Source organism: Tenrec ecaudatus, chromosome 14, assembly GCF_050624435.1.
Source record: "Tenrec ecaudatus isolate mTenEca1 chromosome 14, mTenEca1.hap1, whole genome shotgun sequence".
Taxonomy (NCBI): Eukaryota; Metazoa; Chordata; class Mammalia; order Afrosoricida; family Tenrecidae; genus Tenrec; species Tenrec ecaudatus.
The window spans coordinates 113,190,684-113,210,498 of NC_134543.1; the positions used below are offsets into that span (position 1 = coordinate 113,190,684).

Here is a 19,815-nt window from a genome sequence, read left to right on the forward strand (position 1 = left end):
CCGTTACACGTTGGACTGCGATCGGGAAGGTCGGCAGTTTGTAAGCACCCGCCAAAGACTGGGCTTTCTACTCCCATAAATCGTCAGCCTGGGCAACTCACAGGGAGGGCACTTCGACCCTGCCCTACAGGGTCATTGGGCGTCAACAGCGACTTCATTGCAGAGTGTGGTTTGGGACCCGAGTCTGTGGAAGATATTTGGGGCTTTGTCTCTTGAGTCCCTTGCCAAGGGGATGCTAACTCTCAGGAAGTAAGGAAACAAAACTGTTCATGGAGATGCCTCCTGCCAGAAGCCATGCGAGCTAGCCGTTGTGACCCCACAAGCCCGCTTGCTGATTGCTGAGTCACAGGAGCGTTTGGGGTCCTTAGGAATCATCGTCGTTTGAGGGCCAGTATCTAGTCTGGTTCCCCAACCCAGCTACTATAGTGCCAACTGGTAGTTTCCATGAGGAGGGCGTGGGGGGTTGATGGTAGCTACTTGTGGTGCTTCAGAATCCTTCCACACAAAGACTCGACCTCCGCTCGAATCAACTCAATCAATCTCAGCCAGTGTCCAGTCCAGGTTGGGAGCAAACCTATGACTGGACACTGGCTGAGATGGAGTGACTGTCCGTTGTGGTAGCTCACCCAACATTTTGAAAGGCGGTCCATCAACTTCATTCTTGGGGATACCCTGAACAACTAGCCATCAGCAAACATGTCTGTAGGCTTAGTCTGATTACTTCTGCCCGCCCTTCTTAGTCAGGTGCCTACCTTGGCTCTGACACAAAGCTCAGCGCTGCCACCTGGCTTGGGCTATTCTGGGACCCCGTCAGGCCCATCTCAATGGCAGCATCTCCCGCCATCCCACCTGCCTACAGCTTTCGAAGAGTATGGGTCTCTGTTTCCAGGAAAACAACCATGGATGATGAGGCTGGGGGACTGGTTTGGGTTGCGGGCAGATCCCAGCCTTGTCGATGGGAGAGTGGATTCGGATCATCTAGAGTGGAGGAGGCCTGAGGGCACAGTGGTTTAGTGCTTATCTGCTCATCAGTGTGCAGCGGGCAATCTGCTCCCCTTCAGATTGCAGCCTCGGGAACCCGCAGAGGAGATGCCACAACATTCATTAGAGGGCGCAGCTTTGAAACGCTTGTGGGAAAACTTCAGGATCTTTCAGTTCCATTGTCCCACGACCTTTGTTGTGTTTCTTAGTGGTTTCGTGAAGGGAGTGTCTTCTTGGGGTCTCAGGATGTAGCGGGGGGCAGAGGGGGTGGCACGCAGAGCGCATCCTGTATGTCTATGTCAACGTTCCTTTCTAAGTCTTCAAAGTCCCTCCTCCACATCCTTCCAGGGCAGCTGTGGCATCTCAACCTCATTCAAGGTAGGCTGTTTCAGTCCATCACATACGAGTGACTAAGCTGTGAAAGCCATGGCCAGCTACCTGAGCTACCACATGAGATCCGTAATTTAAGTGTATACTGATCCCTGGTGGTGCTTAAGACTAAACATTGGGCTGGGGACCCAGTCAGCAGCTAAGCCCACCGGCTTCTCTGCAGGAGGAAGGTGGGCTATAGATTATCAGAAAGATCTACAGTCTCGGAAACTCTAAGGAGGAATTCCACTCTGTCCTGAAAGGTCACTAAAAATCTCAGATTTAAGGCAACAGCAGTGGATTTTGTTTTTGTTTTGTATCCATAGCAATAAATTTGGTCCTATATGCCAATAAACAAACAAAATTTGGCCCAAGTTAGTGTTAGTCTTTTGTCTAATATTTTAAAAATCGACTCTCCTTATATATACGGTATATACTCGTGTATAAGCCGAGTTTTTAATGTGCTGAAAAACTGGGGTTCGGCTTATACGGGTCAGTGGTACCCTAGAGAGGTGTAACATCTCGCAGGTGATTGTCATTCCTCCGCTGTTCATTCAAAGCCCCACTGACACTGCTGGGCTTTGAATGTCTGTTTACTCACATCTAACCAATCAGAGCCATCCTATGACGTGGACGGCTCCAATTCACAGAAGCACCCGTAGGGATTCACTTACACCGGCAGCTGAACTGGTGAGGATGTGTCTGTGGCTGCGCTCCGTCTTTCCCCTCTGGTCTCTGTGTTAATTCACATCCTGCATGTCCCATCCTAGGCTTATACTTGAGTCAATCAGTTTTTCTGGTTTCCCAGGTAATAATTAGGTGCCTCAGCTTATACTCGGGTCAGCTTATATTCGAGTATATATGGTATATTCCCAGGCTTCTGTCTATAATAGGGTAATTGTGCAATTCTTTGGGTGCCTGAGCCTGAGCTAGTGCTTCCTTAGACAGATTTTGTGCTTGATTCGCTGGAGCTTGATGAGATCTGAGTTGTGCATGTCCACTCATAAAACGTGTCTCAGAAAAAAACAAACGTGTCTCAGGCAACATTCATTTTGGTAGGTGAGTCCTGATAATGGAACTGCCCCAGCCAGGTAATGCTAGTACAGGATTTATAAACAAGAGACAACTATATACTCGTGTTTAAGCCGAGTTTTTCAGCACGTGTTTAATGCAGTTTTTGTGGTAAAATTAGGAGCCTCGGCTGATATTCGGGCCAGCTTACACTCGAGTACATACGGTATTTTCATGAGACAGTGGCTCAGCCTCTTTCCTCAGCCAAGGGAGGCTCAGAAAACCTAGGGAATTGGAGCTTTTCAGCCTCATTTCAGCCCAAACAGATTGTCCCCATTCCTAGTTTCTGTCCCATCAATGCCCTGACTCCCACATGAGATAGTTGGGCTGGTGTGGATCCCAGTGATGTTGCAATTCTGCAACAAGGCAACCAGTTGTTTGTTTGTTTTTTGTTTGACTTTCAGCAACCTGTCCTGTGGCTGCAAGATAAAAAGAGATCCTTTCAGGGTTGTCATGAATTGGCACTGGTTGTCTAATGGGCTGAACATTTAAAAGACCCAAACTTTCATTCATATACATATATATTTTGTAAATATATATAATATATATATTTCTGTAAATGTTCCAGAGCAGGCAAAAATATCTACCTTACACCACAGCCGGCAGCCCCTCATTACTGCCCAAGAGTCTATGTGGCACAGCCACGTGAGCTCTCATCCACCACGGATAATTTGATTCTTTTTCCCCCCCTCTTCAGTTTTATTGGCACTTGATCCACATGGTATCACACAGTTCACCAGCTCAATCATATCCAGAAGAACGGTACCATGACTACCAGTCGGTTTAGAACCGTTTCTTTTTGCCCCCGCAGGATAATTTTATTCTTCAGGGTGCCCTGCATCCCCTGGGCTGGGGCTGCCAGGACTTGGCATCTAGGAGAGCCAAGGGCCGGGCAGAGCTGCCCCTGAAGGAGCAGACGGCCAGGTCTGTCTCTTGCAGGGCATTGGTGGCTTCAAACTGCTGACCTTGTGATGCACGGACAGAGAAGCACTGAGCCACAGTGCGTCCTTAGTGAACAATCCGAATCCCATCTCCGTCTGCAGAGCTGAGCCACCTGTAGACTCAAACCCAGCCCAGGCCTCATCCTCGGGGCGTTTTCTTGACAGCCTTGTCAGGTTTGTTAGTAAACGGGAAACACCCCAGGTACTGCTACAGCTCCCACTCGGGTTAAAGGAAGTGTGGGTCTGTATAAAGTGGTTTACTAAGTTACTAAGTATGTTGAAAAAGGAGGAATCCCACCCCCCCACTATCATGATCCCAATTTACCTTGCAAGTCTGGCTAGACCAGAGGATGGACACTGGTGCAGATAGGAACTGGAAACACAGGGCGGATGATCCCTTCAGGACCAGGGGTGTGAGGGGCGATGCCGGGAGGGTGGAGGGAGGGTGGGTTGAAAAGGGGGAACCGATGACAAGGATCTACATGTGACCTCCTCCCTGGGGGACGGACAACAGAAAAGTGGGTGAAGGGAGACATCGGACAGGGAAAGATATGACAAAATAATAATTTATAAATTATCAAGGGTTCGAGAGGGAGAGGGGGTGGGGGCGGATAAAAATGAGGAGCTGATATACCAAGGGCTCAATTAGAAAGAAAATGTTTTTTGAGACCGGTAATCGCAACAAATGTACAAATGTGCTTGACACAATGTATGGATGGATAGATTGTGATGAGAATTGTACGAGCCCCCAGTAAAATGATTAAAATTTTAAAAGAAAGGACTCACGGTGGGGGGGGGGGAGAGAGAAAGACAAAGACAGAAAGAAAGAAATGAAGAAAGAAAGAAAAAGACAGAGATGGGGAAGAAAGGTAGAAAATGCAGGGAGCTACTTCCACCCCCAAGACTGAGGGGAGACGCTGAAAAAAGTAACATTTAAAACGAGGGAGCCCCGGGTTCCTACCTGGGGAAGAGACGTCCAGTTTGGTGCTGCTGCCTCTCGGGGGTCAGCGAGGTGGCCTGGGAGGGAGCTGCCTCTGTGAGGCGACCTCAGGTTCCCTCACAGGGCTTCCAGGAAGAGCCCCGAAAGCTCACAGCAGGAAGGAGGAGCAAGCCCTTCCTGGAGCAGAGGCTGCAGCCTCCCTCTAGCGCCCCCAGCAGGGGAAGCGGCAAGCCGGAGGGCGGTGTGCAGCCCCGGCTCGGCTGCAGAAGCCAGGCACTGCAGGGTGAGTTTGGAACAGCAGGGCAACTAGAATGCTGGGAGCAGAACCACCAGAATGCAGCTCATGAGGATGTTGACGCCTTGTAAGAAAAGGTCGCTGAGCAACTTGTGCAGAAATCTCCAAATCGGCCGTGTAAGCACTCCGTGAAAACATAATAGTATTAAAAGCAAAGCCAAGCTGAAACCTTTCGATGTGACGGGCTAGTCTGAAGGTTTTTAAATTAGGCAAGTGGCATGGTGATAAGCAGATTTTAGGGCAACGTGGGGGGTGGGGGGTGGGATTCACCCACATTGTGATGGAGTGTGGTCAGTCCATGAGGGGATTTTCTGTGAAGCAGCCAAGCAGCTGTGGGGGTAATAGGGTAACTATCCTCTCCTTAATCTGACCACAGTCTAGATACGATTGAGGGGGGGTTCATTCAGGGTGTGGTTCACCGTTAGTATAAATCAGCAATTCTCAACCTGTGGGTCCCAACCCCTTTGGGGGTCAAATGACCCTTTCACAGGGGTCACCCGATTCATAACAGCAGCACAATTGCAGTCAGCAAGGAAAATAATTTTATGGTTGGGGGTCACCTACAACATGAGGAACTTAAATGGTCGCAGCATTAGGAAGGTTGAGAACCACTGGTCTAGATTGACTGTGGACGGAAGCTAGCTCCCTTTTACTGTTGGGTCTGGATCTTGCGTCGGGTTGTAAAAGGTCATACCAAAAAAGTTCTCTGCTCTGCACCTGGCTTCCACTCACGGGCTGCTCTCCTTTGGGACCCAGCCACCAGATGGTACCGCGGAAGCAGGGCCTGGACCAGGATAAGACAAGTAAGACACCTTGCCTCAGGCACAAAACTTAAGAGGTGCCAAGAAACTCAGTAGTCGGGACTAATGATACTTCAACAGTTTTTTAAAAGTTGAAATCAAGGCTAAAAGTCTATGATGTACAGAAGGACAGCATTTTCATATTTTGGCTCCAACCTTGCACTTGTGTGGATCTCAACACTGACCTCACCCATCCCTGTCTGTGGTAGTTACATGATCTGGTGTCAACTGAGACTATTAAGAGTGAAGGGGTGGAAGTTAGCTTGTCAATCAGGTCACAGCCTGATGACCTCATCTGGAGGTGAGATGGAGATAGTTCACTAGAGGTCACTCTCTGTGAGACATTCCTGTTGACGTCACGTCACATGGAGCAACACTGATGGAACCAGAGCCCTGGAGCTGGAGTAGCTATAAGGAGACCCATGCCAGCGCTGAGATGCTTCCACCACCACTGGATCCATAAGACTTCATCCACTGGCCCATAATCTTCCTGCATTCAGCATCATTGCATGTGTTGTGTGAGTCTGAAGAGGAATTTATAGGCTGGTATTGGGCATATGGGCTATTATCAGACTTATGGACTTGATCTGGGCCGGGCTGGATTTTTTTCAATATATAATTGCTCTTTGATATAAAGCTCTTTCTTGCATACATTTGAATGTCTCTGGATTTGTTTCTCTAGTCACCCCAGACAAACACACTCTCGGAGTCTGTCTTTATGTAAAAAGCTTGGCAAGGTATTCACTGTTGATTTTTTGGTCTTAATTTTTACTTTTAGAATACTGCATTATAGTATTGCAATGTAGAATATTCCAAATCAGTGGTACTTAATAGTTCATAAAACTCATTTTCAGTGGTAAACGATTTCTACATGAATCTTCAGTAACATTTATGTACTTGATGGAGCTACCATCTTACCTCTCTACCTGTTTGCTATTCTCACCTGTGCTTTAGAGGAACTGTTCAATGTGCACTTACATAAATTGAATGACAATGCTACGTTTAGGTAAACAATATTGAGTCAAGGTTTTTTAATGATGACTTCATGGAATACATTTAAAATATTATTTCCAACTATTGGAGTTTCGGTAATTTCAATGGACTAGTCTGGTTTCCGTAAGGAGCCCAGGTGGCCACGTCCTGCTCTCAGTAGAACTGAGTGCTAAGGGAAAGTTTGCCTGCTGTGGAAGCTACGCTTCATGTCAACTTGATAAAATGAAGGGGTGGAATCTGTCTGTCCATCAGGTCACAGTCTGATGATCCCTTCTTGTGGGAATGGCCTTCGCATGAGGATTCTGGGAACTTCCTCTTTTGATCTGCCATCAGAAGAGGCAAGCCACTTTCTCTGCTGCACATTCCTGCTGACAAGCCACATGGAGCCAGAGGCCTGGAGATGCAGCCACTGCCATTGGATCCACAGGACTTTCCCCCCAGCAGCCTATCATCTTCCTGCTTTCAGCATCATTGCATGTGCTGTGTGAGTCTGAGGAGGAATTCATGGGCTAATATTGAATAGATGGACTTGGATCTGGACTTGGCTGTTTCACTTATGAATAATTATTTCTTGATATGAAGTTCTCTCACACAAAATGAATGTGACTGGACTTCTTTCTCTAGTCAACCCAGTTCAACACACTTGTAATTTGCTAGGTCTGGATCCTGCACTGAACTCATTTACCTGAGCTGCCAAGTCAGCAGAAGCTGTGGCGACAAGGTCTCTCTCCTAGAGCCTTTAGAGGGCAAAGTGCCTCTGCAGGGGCACAATTTGGTCTTAAATCGCCACCTGTGATATTTTATTGCATGGCTACCCTTAGACCGAATGCAATCACTGACGCTTCTCTTTACCCCTTTAAACTCTGCTCCTGACAGTTGCCCCTGTGGCCTCCTTCCAGCCCCCGTGACCACACTCTTTGGGGGGATGAAAGGAGAGAAAACAGACACCTAGGAGCGAAAGGCACCATCAGGTGGGTTCTTGCTCAGGAGGCGCCCAGGGGTATCGGTAGCAGTGTGCTCCAGTGTTTCCGAGGACTGCTTGTTCACAGCAGATTGCCAGGCCTTTCTTCCGTCACACCCCTGGGTGGGCTGAAACCTCTAACCTTTCGGGTAGCACTGTTAACCATTTGTACCACCCTGGGACGCCACTAAACCTAAGACCCAGTGTGAACAATTCTAAAGATAAACTTGCACTGGGAAAGGGCACTTCCTGAACACAGACCTGCTTTTAAAAATTTGGTTTTTATTACAATTAAAATTACACCACAGCAAATCATTTCGGTCAAAATAACTCATGTTTATATCATATTTATAAAACAAACTGTACACTGAGCTATATAAACTGCTTTCACATTTTGTACTTCAATCATCTTCTTCCTCCTCTTCATCACTGATGACATACTTCTTATGCTTCTTGTTGGCTTTATCATCGTCCTCTGCTTTCCTCTTTCCAGAGGGTTCACCTTCCTAAACAGATTTAAACAAACAAACAAACAAACCTCTGAACACCCACGGAGAACTTTCCCAGGAAGGTGCACCAACAACAGCCTGGCGCCGACTGACCGGGACTCACAAACTAACTGTTTACAAGCAGTGCTTAAGGCCCAGGCCAGTGCTCTGTCTGTTGGGGTGAGAGGCCCTTAGACATCAGTGTTGGAGTTCTTCCGGGGCCACTGCCGGCGGCTCGGGACAGATAGGAAAGGTGCCCGCGGGGAGAGCTGCCGGGGTAAGGGCTCAGTGGGGAACCTCTTTCTCCCAACCCGAGGAAGGGCCGGGTAACCTTTCCTCCGCGCGGGCTCCGTTTCTCTCGTTTGGGGCCCTCCCTTGCCCAGCGCCCTGGAGAACAGAAAACTCCCCCTCGCGGTCACTGAGGGACTCTAAAGATTTGGCTGCCTGCAAAATTAATGGGGGACAAAAATCCCCCCTTTACAGGTTTCCCGTTTCAGTGACTTCAGTCCTCCCTGAAAAGGGAAGCCGATCAATGACCCTCCGCCGCTGCGCTGCCCGTACTGCGTCGCCCTCGACTCCACGCGGCAGCCCCGCGGACGGACGGGAGGAACCAGGCCGGCCCTCGCGGCGGGCAGCGACCTCAGGCCTCCTACGCCAGGGACTGCGGGAAACAGCCCGTGGCTCAGGGCGTCTCTGGGCTCATGGTGTGGAAATCAGGATGGACCAGCGCAGCCCAGGGCCGCCCTGGGGCAGATGGCGGGCAATGGCAGGGCCCGGAGGGCAGCCTCTTGGAGGCTAGCTCCTGCAGCAGGCAGCTGGGAGACTTCATAGGAGCCAACATGGAGCCGCGGAGTTTGAGGTTTGTAACTGCCCCGCTCGGCTGGTGGAAATGAAAAAGGGCCCCGAAGTCGCAGGGCACGTGTCCCTCTCGGTCCCCGGCCCCTGCTGGCGAGAAGAGAGACAGCACTGCTTGGGGGGGCAGCCGTGTGCCGCCAGCGCCGCGCTGCACTGCGCCCTGCAGATGCTCTGCCGCTCTCGCCCAGAGGCACCTTGCAAGAAAGGGCCAGGGACCCGTCTCTGAGAACCCTGGGCGCAGTCCGCCCGATGCCCACGGGGCACCGCGGGCTGAATGACTCAGCAGTGACTGGTGAGGAACGGTCCTGCTGCGCGACAGAAAAGAACTCGAGGAAACTCATTCGCGAAAGGCCAAAGTCACGAAAGCCCTCTGCGAGAGCAGGCACCGGGAGCGCGCAGGGCGGTCCTGCCACCACGCATGCCCCGAGGGCAGCTAACCGCGCCCAAGCAGGGCCGCATCAAAGGGAAGAGCGAAACGAAGCGCCGCTGTCCTCGGCGGGGCCGGAGGGCACTGTGACCGGCCTCCCGCCCGCCCGCAGTCTCGGGCGCGCGGGGGAGAGCCTGCAGCCAGCGCCCCGCTAATGGCAGCTCGACCGCCAGGGTGAACCACATCCGTCTGACCAGGCCGGCCCACGGGCGTGCAGGGCCAGGTAAGGGACGCGCCAGGCTTCCTTCGTGTCGGCTGCGACGACTCAACTCTGCCGCGAGGGCGGGGAAACAGCAGAGAGGACACTTTCATAGAAACCAGAAAGGGGCCACGGGCCGACTCCTGTTCTAACCCACAGGATCTGTCCCCATCTGAAACAAGAACTGGTGAAGGATGAAAAAACACTTTCCCGTGAAAACCGAGAAGCACAAACCGGCACTCCTCTCTCCCCAGGCGACGGTCCAAACGCTCCAGGCTGCTGATGCAGGAGATGAAGAAGCTCCTGCCCTTCAGCCGTCCTCTTTGGTCACAAACGACTGACCAACCACGCTGAGGGAAATCTTGTGAAGAAAGATGTGCTGTAGGGCCAGGAGCACTGGGGCAGTGCACCCAAGCAGAGAGGGTGTCCCCAGCTCCTTCCCCAGGGACTGCACCCAGCCTCTCAGCATCAAGTTTGACCGCCTCTGTAAACACTGTGTTCATGTGGCTTTAAGATTTATGAGCTATTCTGTACATGGCTTGGTGGGTTAATCTTTGGGTCTGGAAATGCTAAAAAATTTCCCATATAAATTCATGGCAATGGCTTCTCACTTCATACCATTTCCGTTTACAAAGGCTTCCGTCAGGATGTTTTGCTTTCAGCGACCATGGGAAACTTAAAAATTCCCATCAATAGGAGACACAATCAATCAATCAATCATAAAGTTCACTGAGAAATAAAGAGCCATGCATAGAGATAAGAAAAATAATAAGTACTAAGACCAGACAGGTAAACCTTTCAGAAACTGAAATAATAAAACACAACATATACAGGTTAAAAATATTTAAAGCATAAAAGGAGGAAATGAAAATTGTGTTTTTTTTTCAATTTTCATTTACCAATCTTTTGTTTTCTTTTTGTTTGGTCTATGCCAATGTTGGCTTGCCTACATACATAAGACAGGCATGGAAAGTAAGCTTGAGAAGAAAGCAATGGGACCGATGGTCCCGGAGGGACTTGGGGGGAAAAAGGGGTTGGGGTAGGGTGTGGTGAGCAAACAACGCCACAGACAGGGGAACAACTAGGGAATTAAAATCCACAACAAGGAGGCTATAGATCCTGGGGGTGTTGGAGCAACAGCAATCTAGCTGAGAAATTACTATGTAGGGCGAGCGTGAGGGCAGGGCAGAAAGACGGTAAAAGGAAACAGAGGAATAATCTAGTAAGAAAAGCTATGAACAGAGGTATAAGCATAGGTGTGTACATATGTAAATACATTAATCCACAAAAATAGTGGTGTTGGCCTATGTATATATATATTTATATGGCAATACACTGAAGTAGCAGACAGACTTCTGCTCACACCCTCCCTCAATACAATACTTTGTTCTAACAAACTGTCCTGTGTTGCTCACCCTCCTGGCACAATTGCTGAAGACAAATGCGCACATAAGCAAATGTGGTGAAGAAAGTGGATGGTGCCTGGCTATCAAAAGATGTAGCATCTGGGGTTTTAAAGGCTTTATGTAAAACAAGCGACCATCTAGCAGATAAGCAACAAGCCCATGTGGAAGAAGCACATCAGCCTGTGGGATCATGAGGTGTTGCTAGGACGAGGTACCAGGCATCGGAAGACCCACAACCAACCAAGATAAAACATATAGTTGAGAACGAGTAGGGTCGGAACAGAGACCCAAAGCCCATCTATAGACAATGGAACATCCCCCTACAGAGGGGCCAGAGGGAAAGGATGAGTCAACCAGGGTACAGTAAAGCATCGATGAAACACACTATATTCCTCTGGTTCCTTGAGGCTTCCTAGCGTCGCCCTCTATGACCCCAGTGCTGCCTCTCACTCTGAACTAGATCGAAGAACATGCACAGGTATAGATAAGAGATAAGAACTCACAGCACACAGAATCCAGGAGAAGGAATGGGAGTTATCGAAACCACAAGGATAGGGGTCAGGGGAGGGTGGCGGAGAGGTAGGGGAAACCAATCGCAATGATCAACACACAACCACACACACCCCTCCAGGGGGAAGAACAACAGAAACCATGGGGAAAGGAGACATGGTTGGTGTAAGACATGAAAATAATCATTGATAATCTATGAAGGGGTCACGGAGGGTGGGAGGAGGTTAAAAAGAGGAGCTGATATCAAGGGCTCAATAGAAAGTAAATGTCTAGAAAAGAATGATGGCAACTTGTATTCAAACATGCCTGCCTGATACAACTGATGTATGAATTGTAATAAGTTTTAAGAGCCCCCAATAAAATGATATTTTAATTTAAAATGTTTTAAAAATGGGAAGTTTGAATTAAGAAAAGGATCTCTAAAAATAAAAAATGTAACTCTTGAAAGCTCAGTGAAGAAATTAGACACAGCTGAAGAATGAAGACATGAACTAGAAGGTAAGTAAAGGTCTAACCAATGAATCCCACTCAGAACAACACCAAAGCCCAGTTCAATCCCAAAGATGTTCCCATTCCAGGGTGGCAGTGTTGGAGGTTTCATGAGTCCACTCCACAGTGAGAAAACTAAGCCTGGCCAAATTGAAAAAGCAAAATCACAAAGCACCGGCCTTGTCTGGAAATTGTCCTAAGGGCATACAGCAAATGAAGACACATTGGAGAAAATCTACCAACACTGAGGGCAAACAGTGAGATCGGCACGTGAGCCGCTCGGCTCAACTGGACAATTCTCTACCCAGCCAGCGTCTGTGGCCCAGAGAGCAGGGCTCTCTCCTCAGCTCCTAATCTAGGGATTCAAAGCCTCACTGGGAGAGGAGGCCAAATCCTCGGTGAAGGCTCCAAGCAGCTGGCGCCCCTCCTTACCCCCGTCCCAAACTGCAAAACAGACTCTACCCCGGGTGCGGCATCACACATCGCAGGCCCTGATGACTCGCTGGGGCAAAGGCAAACAGACCCGCAGAGGTTCCTGCCCCACTTGGCACCCACAGCAGTGGCTCAGAGGCCTTGCCCACGGGGTGGGGAGGCAGTCCGTAAGGAAAACAGCTCCAAAAGTCTTCCAAAAATAACTGCCTTTATTCGAAACGGTGTGGGGAAGCTTAAGTCTAAAGGCACATTCAAACATAACCAGTTAAACCACAGACCAGAGAGAATCAAGAGAAGGCAGAGCTAAAGCGTTCCTGGCCTGACAAACACCTCCTACTAAAACTTAATGGGACTGACCTGCAGAGCAATGTGTGCCAAAGGGCACTGCTAACGAGTACACAATTTCTGGTGCTCTAGATGAGCCATGGGCTACGAAGGCCATGCGCTTGTCCGTCTACCTGTATTGCCCCACCATGACCACCTGGGCACCCTGCAGGCTTCTACTCATTCTTGAAGACCCCGAGAAAGACACCTCTGCGCACCGGGGGCCACGAAGCAGGCCCTCTGGTTCTGCATGCATCTCACTGTACTTCCCCAATTGGGCAGACAGCTAGTGCCTGCCTAGTTTATGAGCTCCCCTTCCTTCATGAGTTAGTGATACCAACTGGGCAGACGGTCCCCTAGCATGGCGGAGTTGTGATTTTACCTCATCGCTGTTGAGTTTCTTGGCCTTGAGTAACCTCTGCGCCTTGTCTTCATCTGATCCGTCATCACTGTCCGAAGAATAGATCCTGGCTCGTTCCTCTGAAAGGGAAGCGAACAGACTGTACTGGGCTTTCTAACATGGACTCCTTACTGCCAGTTCCTTCTAAGGAACTGTTTTTAGTTCCCTTTGCAAATTTCCCCAAGAAGAGATTTTTTTAAAAAATTGTACGTAAAGATAAATATAAGTTAAAAAAAAAAAAACCCTCACTGCTGTCGTGTCAAAACAAAGCCGACTCGACTTCTCAAAGTACAAAAATAGTTCATCTGACCGCTGTCAGGTGTCAAAAGAGCCAACCGTCACTCACTTTCCAAAGCAAGCGATCCGCTGGGGTCAGTGCTTCAGAAAGAAGACAGTTCATTACAACATAAACATGGACACTCAAAGCAAAAGGGTGGTTTGGGGTCCATTTGTTGCCAGGTGGGCAATTCAGAAGTCGATGTAGCTAAATGCAAGCTATTCTGACGGCCAAACTCAGATGAGCCTCTGGGTGGACCAAGCCAAACCCGACCTGGGAGCTTGTCAACCTTCCCTTCCCCCCAACCTGGGCTGACTAGACCAGGCTATAGACCTGAATGCTGCTGGCGACTGACCTTTGGCTTTTATCCTCCGATGAGCTAACACATACTGCTCTCTCAAAGAACATGTTTTTGGCTTCGTGTCTTTCCCGTGAGGTCCACTTCCACCATTAACCTTGTTCCAAAGCGGCCTTGACAGAAGGGAGACGCTCGCTCTCCGGTGCTGCTGCGGTCTGCTGCTGTCGAGTGGATTCTGGCCCATGGGGACCCCGGTGCGCAGAGTAGAACTGCTCCCTCAGGGTTCAAGGCCGTGGCCTTCTGGAAGCAAATGGCCAGGCCTCTCTTCTGAGGCACCCATGGGGTGGGGGGTTAGCACTTAGCCTATTTGTGACACACAGTCCCACAGAAGGAACAGGCAGACTGAGTGTAACAGCTCCCCAAACAGTGGAGTCCGGGCAAGTCGAGAGGAGGAGAGTTTTGCAGGATGGCCGGAGAAAGGCACATCTGGGTGGTCTGACACTTTAAACAGCTTAATGACAAAAGCCAGCCTGCACGGTCCCCGGGGTGCGCCTCACAGTGACTCCAAGGACAGGAGGTTGAGGCTTCGCCCTTCTTTTCTCAGACGAGGCCCGGGGGAGCCAGGGATGGGCAGTCACTTGTCCACAGCTGAGGAGCAGTGAGAACGACACATGGGTTTCCGCAGCCCGACTTCGTCCTGGCCGTGTGCCAGGCCCAGGGCCAAGGACGCTACGGGCAGCACAGCGTTCAGTCCTCACAGCCTTCCCGGTCACTCCTGTTAGGGAAAGATCCTTTCTTTTCCCGACGAGTTCACAGGTTCGGGAGGTGATGTGACTTGCTGCGAGCGGCCGAGCTGGGATTAGGGCAGGCAGGGCCAGGTGTCCGCCCAAGTCTGCTTCCTTCTGGTTTGGGGGGCATCTCGCTGCTGGCTGCGGCTGGGTGGGGGACAACTCTGGGAAACAGCCAAGTGGGGACACTGATCATCTCAAGAGCCAGATGATCCTGGAACAAGGACTGCTCCCCACTCCATACGTACCGATTATGAGGGGGACTCAAATCTTCACGGAAAAGTCCCAGTTATTGTTTAATTGCATTTTCCCCACAATGTTTTGAAGGTTGTGATTTCTTGCGAGTCACCCGATTCCTTCGTAGCCGGGCAGACTCAGCCCTGGTGGCCCTGTGGTTAAGCACTCACTGTGGCGCGGGTCGCCCAGCTGCTGGCAGGGGGAGCGCGGTGGCAGCTTGCTGCCCTACAGATCACAGCCTGCGAAACCCTCTGTGGCAGTCCTGCTGTCCTGCAATGAGTCAGGACTCATTCCATAGCAACGGCAACAGGTTTGGGCCACAACGAGGCATGAAACCCACCCAGGGTGCGCCCGAAGTCCGAGTGGGTAGCTCCGTACTGCGATGCGTCCACCAGGCTAGGTTATCGACACTTGAGCAAGGACCTACACCAGGGAGCGCTCAGAGAAACGCCGTGTCCAGCGGCCACCGCAGCCAAGAATACATCTCCAGGCCCGAAATCCCGTCTGCCCCACTCACCTCGAATGCCCCCTTTGTACCGGTTTTTAATGGCGGCCAGGCTGATGGACTCCTCGCCCTCCTCGTCTTCATCATAGCGGTCGGGCTCTAGGTAACTGGCGCTCAGCCCCCGCTGGTGCTGCTTCTCCCGCATGCGGCGCTGCTGGGACTCCCGGCGGATCGAAGCCCTCAAACGCTCCTCTTCTTTCTGTGAAGAAACAGACTTAGCAACTTAGCAAGCACGCGCGGGTCTCCTGGAGCCTACTTTTCCATTCTGAGCGTCTTTGGAGAACCGCTGTCCCCACAGCCCATCTCTGTCCCCACGGGGATGCTGCTGGTTGCCCTTCAGTCAAGAGGAAGGTAGCACCGGGCTGCGGAGCAGACGTGGCCGCGCACACACCACCAGCCCAACCCAAACAGGCCCACGCAGGTCCTTGGGAGCCCGCCGCACCCTCCGCTCTGCGGTCAGAGCCCAGGCTCAAACCACCAGTCGGAGACACCCTGCCAGGCCCAGTGGGAGCCGGAACTCACTTCCTGGACCATCGTTTACATTCACCCCGAACCATACACCCCGGATCCCCCAGGATCCAAACTACCACGGTTCCCTGATACTTCTGGCCCAGGGCCCCCGGCTCCTGACCACAGATGACGGTGAGCCCCAATTCCCACACAGCTGCTTGGCACTCGCATGCCAGCATTCATGAGGCAGGGACAGGATCTGAAATACTCTGGATTTCAGGTAAGAAGATGGTCCTTCTTCATTTGCTCTGCACTGATGCACACAACTCCACGTCTCCACAGTGGGTTGATTCACTCGGGCAGACTGAGGCTGTTCTGAGCACGGAATAGAAACAACTGCCAGTGGGGTGGAGACTGGCAGCACAATAGTAGATCCGTGTCTGCTTTTCCACAGAAGGTGGGGAAGTGGCAAACGGAGAGAGGACAGAGGGGGAGCTATCAAGATGGTCTACAATGGGGAGATTGGATCTGCAGGTCCCTCCGACTTCCCCACAAAGTCAGCTCCAGAGCGGCTTTCCCTCGGCACTGCCACTGAGCCTGCACAAGTCAGCCCGGGCCCACCAGCAAAGGGTACAACGAGGAGAGAGAAGGGGCCCTGGAAAGGGCCTTTCTGGGAGTTATTTAGCAAGAAAGACCCAGCGGCAACTGCACTCTCTTGGCCTCACTCAGTTGCACTGAGGAACATAAACCGAGCCGAGACACCCTCAAAGCCCTGAGGTCACCTGTCATCTGGGAGCAGACTGGCTCATTCAATAAACAAGGGCACCTGTGAGGACTGCGCTCCTTCAAGAGAAACCAATAGCTACGCAACGACACCAGTCAGCAAACCACCCACATTCCCCCTAAAGCACAGATGAGAAGGATGGGGGCAGCTCCACACAAAGTATGAATGCTGCGTACACTTTCACCAAAAACACAGTACTGGGGGAAATAAAAGAGAGAGAGAAATGTAAACCCACGAAGCGGGCATGGCGCTGACTGAGATGCAGCAGGGATCTGGGAAGACCCAACTGAGCCCCTGCACGCTGCGTCTCACAGCAAGTGCTGCGCCAACAACGCAAGCTCCCCCTCCCGCACGCAGGGGCAGTGCCACAGAAGGGAACTCCTGCCTCGGTGGCAATGGTTTCAATTTTGAAAACTGACCCGACAGAATGTTATCAACTGACCCAGAAACCACACCTACACTTAGCCTTGGAAGTCTCAGTGTGGCGTAAGGAGTTAACTCGCTCGGTTCCTAACTGAAAGGTTGGAAGTTCGAATCCACCCAGAGGCACGTTGGAGGAGAGGCCTGACAATCTGCATGCGGAAAACAGCCATGGAAGACTATGGCGTGGGTCTGCCGTGGCTCACGGGGAGGCTGCCCTGAGTCGGAAGCCACTTGATGGCCACTCAGTTTTCATCGGGTTCTGTTAGGTACTTTCCCAAACTTCTGGTTGTACTCCCACGAATTCTATTTAAAACGGCCTCATGAGCAGTTCCACTAACGTCTGCCATTGGTGCTACACTGAGCACAGGTGATGAGCTCACCTTCACGCACCAGCTGGTGGCGGAGCTCAGTGGGGGCGAAGTCGGCCGCGTGCCTGCTTCCCCCTCCCAGCGAGCCTCCCACTGTTTGGCAAAGGCTGAGCCAATGAATCCAACTCCCTGACTGTGTCAGTGAGAGGGAGAGATGACACGAACAAATATTTTGGGAAATGCCGTTCTTAATATGCCGCCAATCTCAGGACAACGTTTAGCACACGTACCTTAATCATCTCCGTGCGCTGGCATTCAGGATCCCGACCAGCCATCGGCAAGATTCTAATCTTCTGTGTTTTTGAACACCGGTCGGCCAGAGACAGGGTCATCTTTCTGTGCGTGGCACTGTCTGTGGAGTGAGGTCTGTTGGGAAATGAACAAAAACGTCTCTCTCACCACGGACCGCACACACTCCAGCCAGCCAGAGCACCTGACAGCGAGCGAGGGCCAGCGGCCACTGCCTGTTCACCACACAGGCACCAGGTGGCACCAGATGGCTAAGTGAGCTCCTTCTGTGGCTCACTGAGGGAAAATGGAGGCAGGACAACCACCAGCCAGCCGGGTGCAGCCCCATCACCATAGCAGCGACCGGAGATTCCCCAGCAATTGTTGACCGTGGGCTCTGTGCTTTGTACAGAATTTACTTGTCACTACTCCCCAGTGAGGCACTAAGATGAACTGTATTTTACAGGGCAGTGAAGCTACACGGAGCCCTGATGGCACAATGGGTAAGCACTCAGCTAACTGAAAGGTCGGCGGTTTGAACCCAGCAGTCACTCCTGGGGAAAACAATGGAGCAGTCTGCTTCCCAAAAGATGCACAGCCCTGGAAACTACGGGACAGTTTGCCTCTGCCCTAGGGGGCTCTGTTGGAATCAACTCGCTGGCAATAGGTTTGGGAGTCTGTGGCAGAGAGAGCGAGAGCGGTGCAGTCACCTAAATGGAAGTGGGTGCGGCAGACTCCAAAGCCTATGCGATTCGCAGAAGGCTAGCTCCCCAAGAGCCCTCTGCCATTCTAGACAAGCCTTGCTGAGGAGGAGCAAGAGCAGAGAAGGAATGGTCTAGGTAGCTCCTACAGTTTAGAGCGCACCCACCAACTGGCCTGAGCATTCAGTTGACCTTGGGGCACATCTCTGCAGTGGGGCAAGAAGCCAAAGCCTCTTCCCATCAGTCACCTCCCCCCTTTCCTGACCCCCGAGTCACCACTGACCTCAGCGTCCACTTGACTACAAAGAAAGGACACACTGATAGCAGAGGCAGGCATTCGAGTCCTCTCGGTAGGCCTCATCCTGGGAAGTAATCCAGTCATGTCCTGGTTTATGTAAGTGTCTAGTCCATTGGGTTGGTTCCCTAAGACCCGGTCACCATTTAGCACTCGGGACAAAATAGCCTATGAATTTCAGAACTAAGAACCTACGTGTGCCGGCAAGGCAGGCGTTTCAAGCACATCCACATTCCAGTGCTTTGACTGGAAGCAGCACTGCGCCGAGCAGCCGAGTTACCTGAAGGTGAGCTTGGTTTTAAAGACGGCCTGTCCCTGCAGACCAGTGCCTTGTCTTATAAACAGGTGATTGTGGTCGCCTTGCAGGGGGGCCTTGTAAACATCAAACACTTCATTGCCCAAATGCAGCGACATGCTGGAAACAAGAAATGTGCCACCGGTTAGTCACATCACAACGTGTTCGTGCCACTGTTTCCATTTCACGCACAAGGTGATCGGCCTGCTCTGCTCTCCTTGCCCAGCAGGCAGCAGGGCAGAATGGGACACAGTGTGGCATGAGTTACCCAGCCCTTATCTTCCCCATGAGAGACGGTTTGCAAAACGTCAACTCAGAGTGAGCAGTGCGCAATGGTGGGAACAAATTATTAAACTGCCAAACAGAAGCTGGAGCCAGTGAGGAAGACCATATTTCAGGCGCGTTTTTAATGTCTCCCACAAGCCTGCAGGACCCCAAGACTTATTTCTTTCTCCGCGGTGGCGGCACTCTATGCAACCTAGTTTCGGTCCTTCAGAAACTAAGGTCCCTCGCGGACCTTGCTCCCTGGGTCTTCCGTGCTCTTCAGAAGCTTGAGCTCGCTCACCTTCCATCTGACCACTTGACTATCCGAGCATTGCTTTCTTTCAGCTCGTTTCCTTCCTCATCCCGGCGGATCCTCCATCGTATTGTGTTTTCTACCTGTTTCCAAATACAAGTGCATCAGTTCCACCGACTGCAGGGTCTCTCCTCCTGCCCAACATGTCAAGGAGTAAGCATGGGCGCACGGTGACAGAAGGACAGAGAGCTCTGAGACCCTCTTGCTTCAGTCACCTGAAGACGCTGGATAAATTAACAACAGGGGAACAGACGCTTCAGTGAATTGCTGAGCTCCTCCTGCTGAGAGGAGAGGGAGTGGCGGGCCAGCAGATGGTGAGGGCGAGGGCGTGCTGGGAAGCTGGGAGACACCCTGAGAGTGAGGAGGGACAGTTGAGGACCTAGGGCTACAACCGCCCAGTAGAGAAATGTGACCAGCATGCAAAGCAGCTAACAAGCCCTATGAAAACCAGGAAAAGAGACTGGGCTAACCAGTCTGAGAGACAGGGCAGCTCCCCGTAGGAGTTAAAGGGGGGTGTGGGGAGGAAGTGCCCCTGTGAGAAGGAAAGCCCTAGGTTTGAACAGGCTGAGCGCAGCTTTGTCCTAACTGCACTGCGGTCGGTGGTGTGTGTGTGTGTGTGTGTGTGTGTGTGTGTGTGTGTGGAGGGGGGGCACGGGACTCGAAGCCAAGCCATCACGGCAGCTGCTCTCCCAGAGCTCACGCGGCACT

At 51.4% G+C, this 19,815-nt stretch overlaps 1 protein-coding gene across 2 annotated transcripts in view; it reads right to left on the reverse strand.

Annotated features, from left to right (window-relative positions):
- Positions 1-7,621: 7,621 nt before the first annotated feature.
- Positions 7,622-19,815, reverse strand: part of LEO1 (LEO1 component of Paf1/RNA polymerase II complex) — a 36,106-nt gene continuing 23,912 nt past the window's right edge. The window contains exons 7-12 of one of the 2 annotated variants that reach the window (XM_075530548.1): positions 19,096-19,190; positions 18,516-18,650; positions 17,242-17,377; positions 14,999-15,185; positions 12,864-12,961; positions 7,622-7,853 (exon numbers count right to left, since the gene is read on the reverse strand). In XM_075530548.1, coding sequence (XP_075386663.1) covers positions 7,689-7,853; positions 12,864-12,961; positions 14,999-15,185; positions 17,242-17,377; positions 18,516-18,650; positions 19,096-19,190 — 816 coding nt within the window. In that variant the 3' untranslated portion in view covers positions 7,622-7,688. Of the gene's footprint in view, positions 7,858-12,863; positions 12,962-14,998; positions 15,186-17,241; positions 17,378-18,515; positions 18,651-19,095; positions 19,191-19,815 lie in introns of both variants that reach the window. The other variant, XM_075530547.1, reaches the window with a different exon arrangement.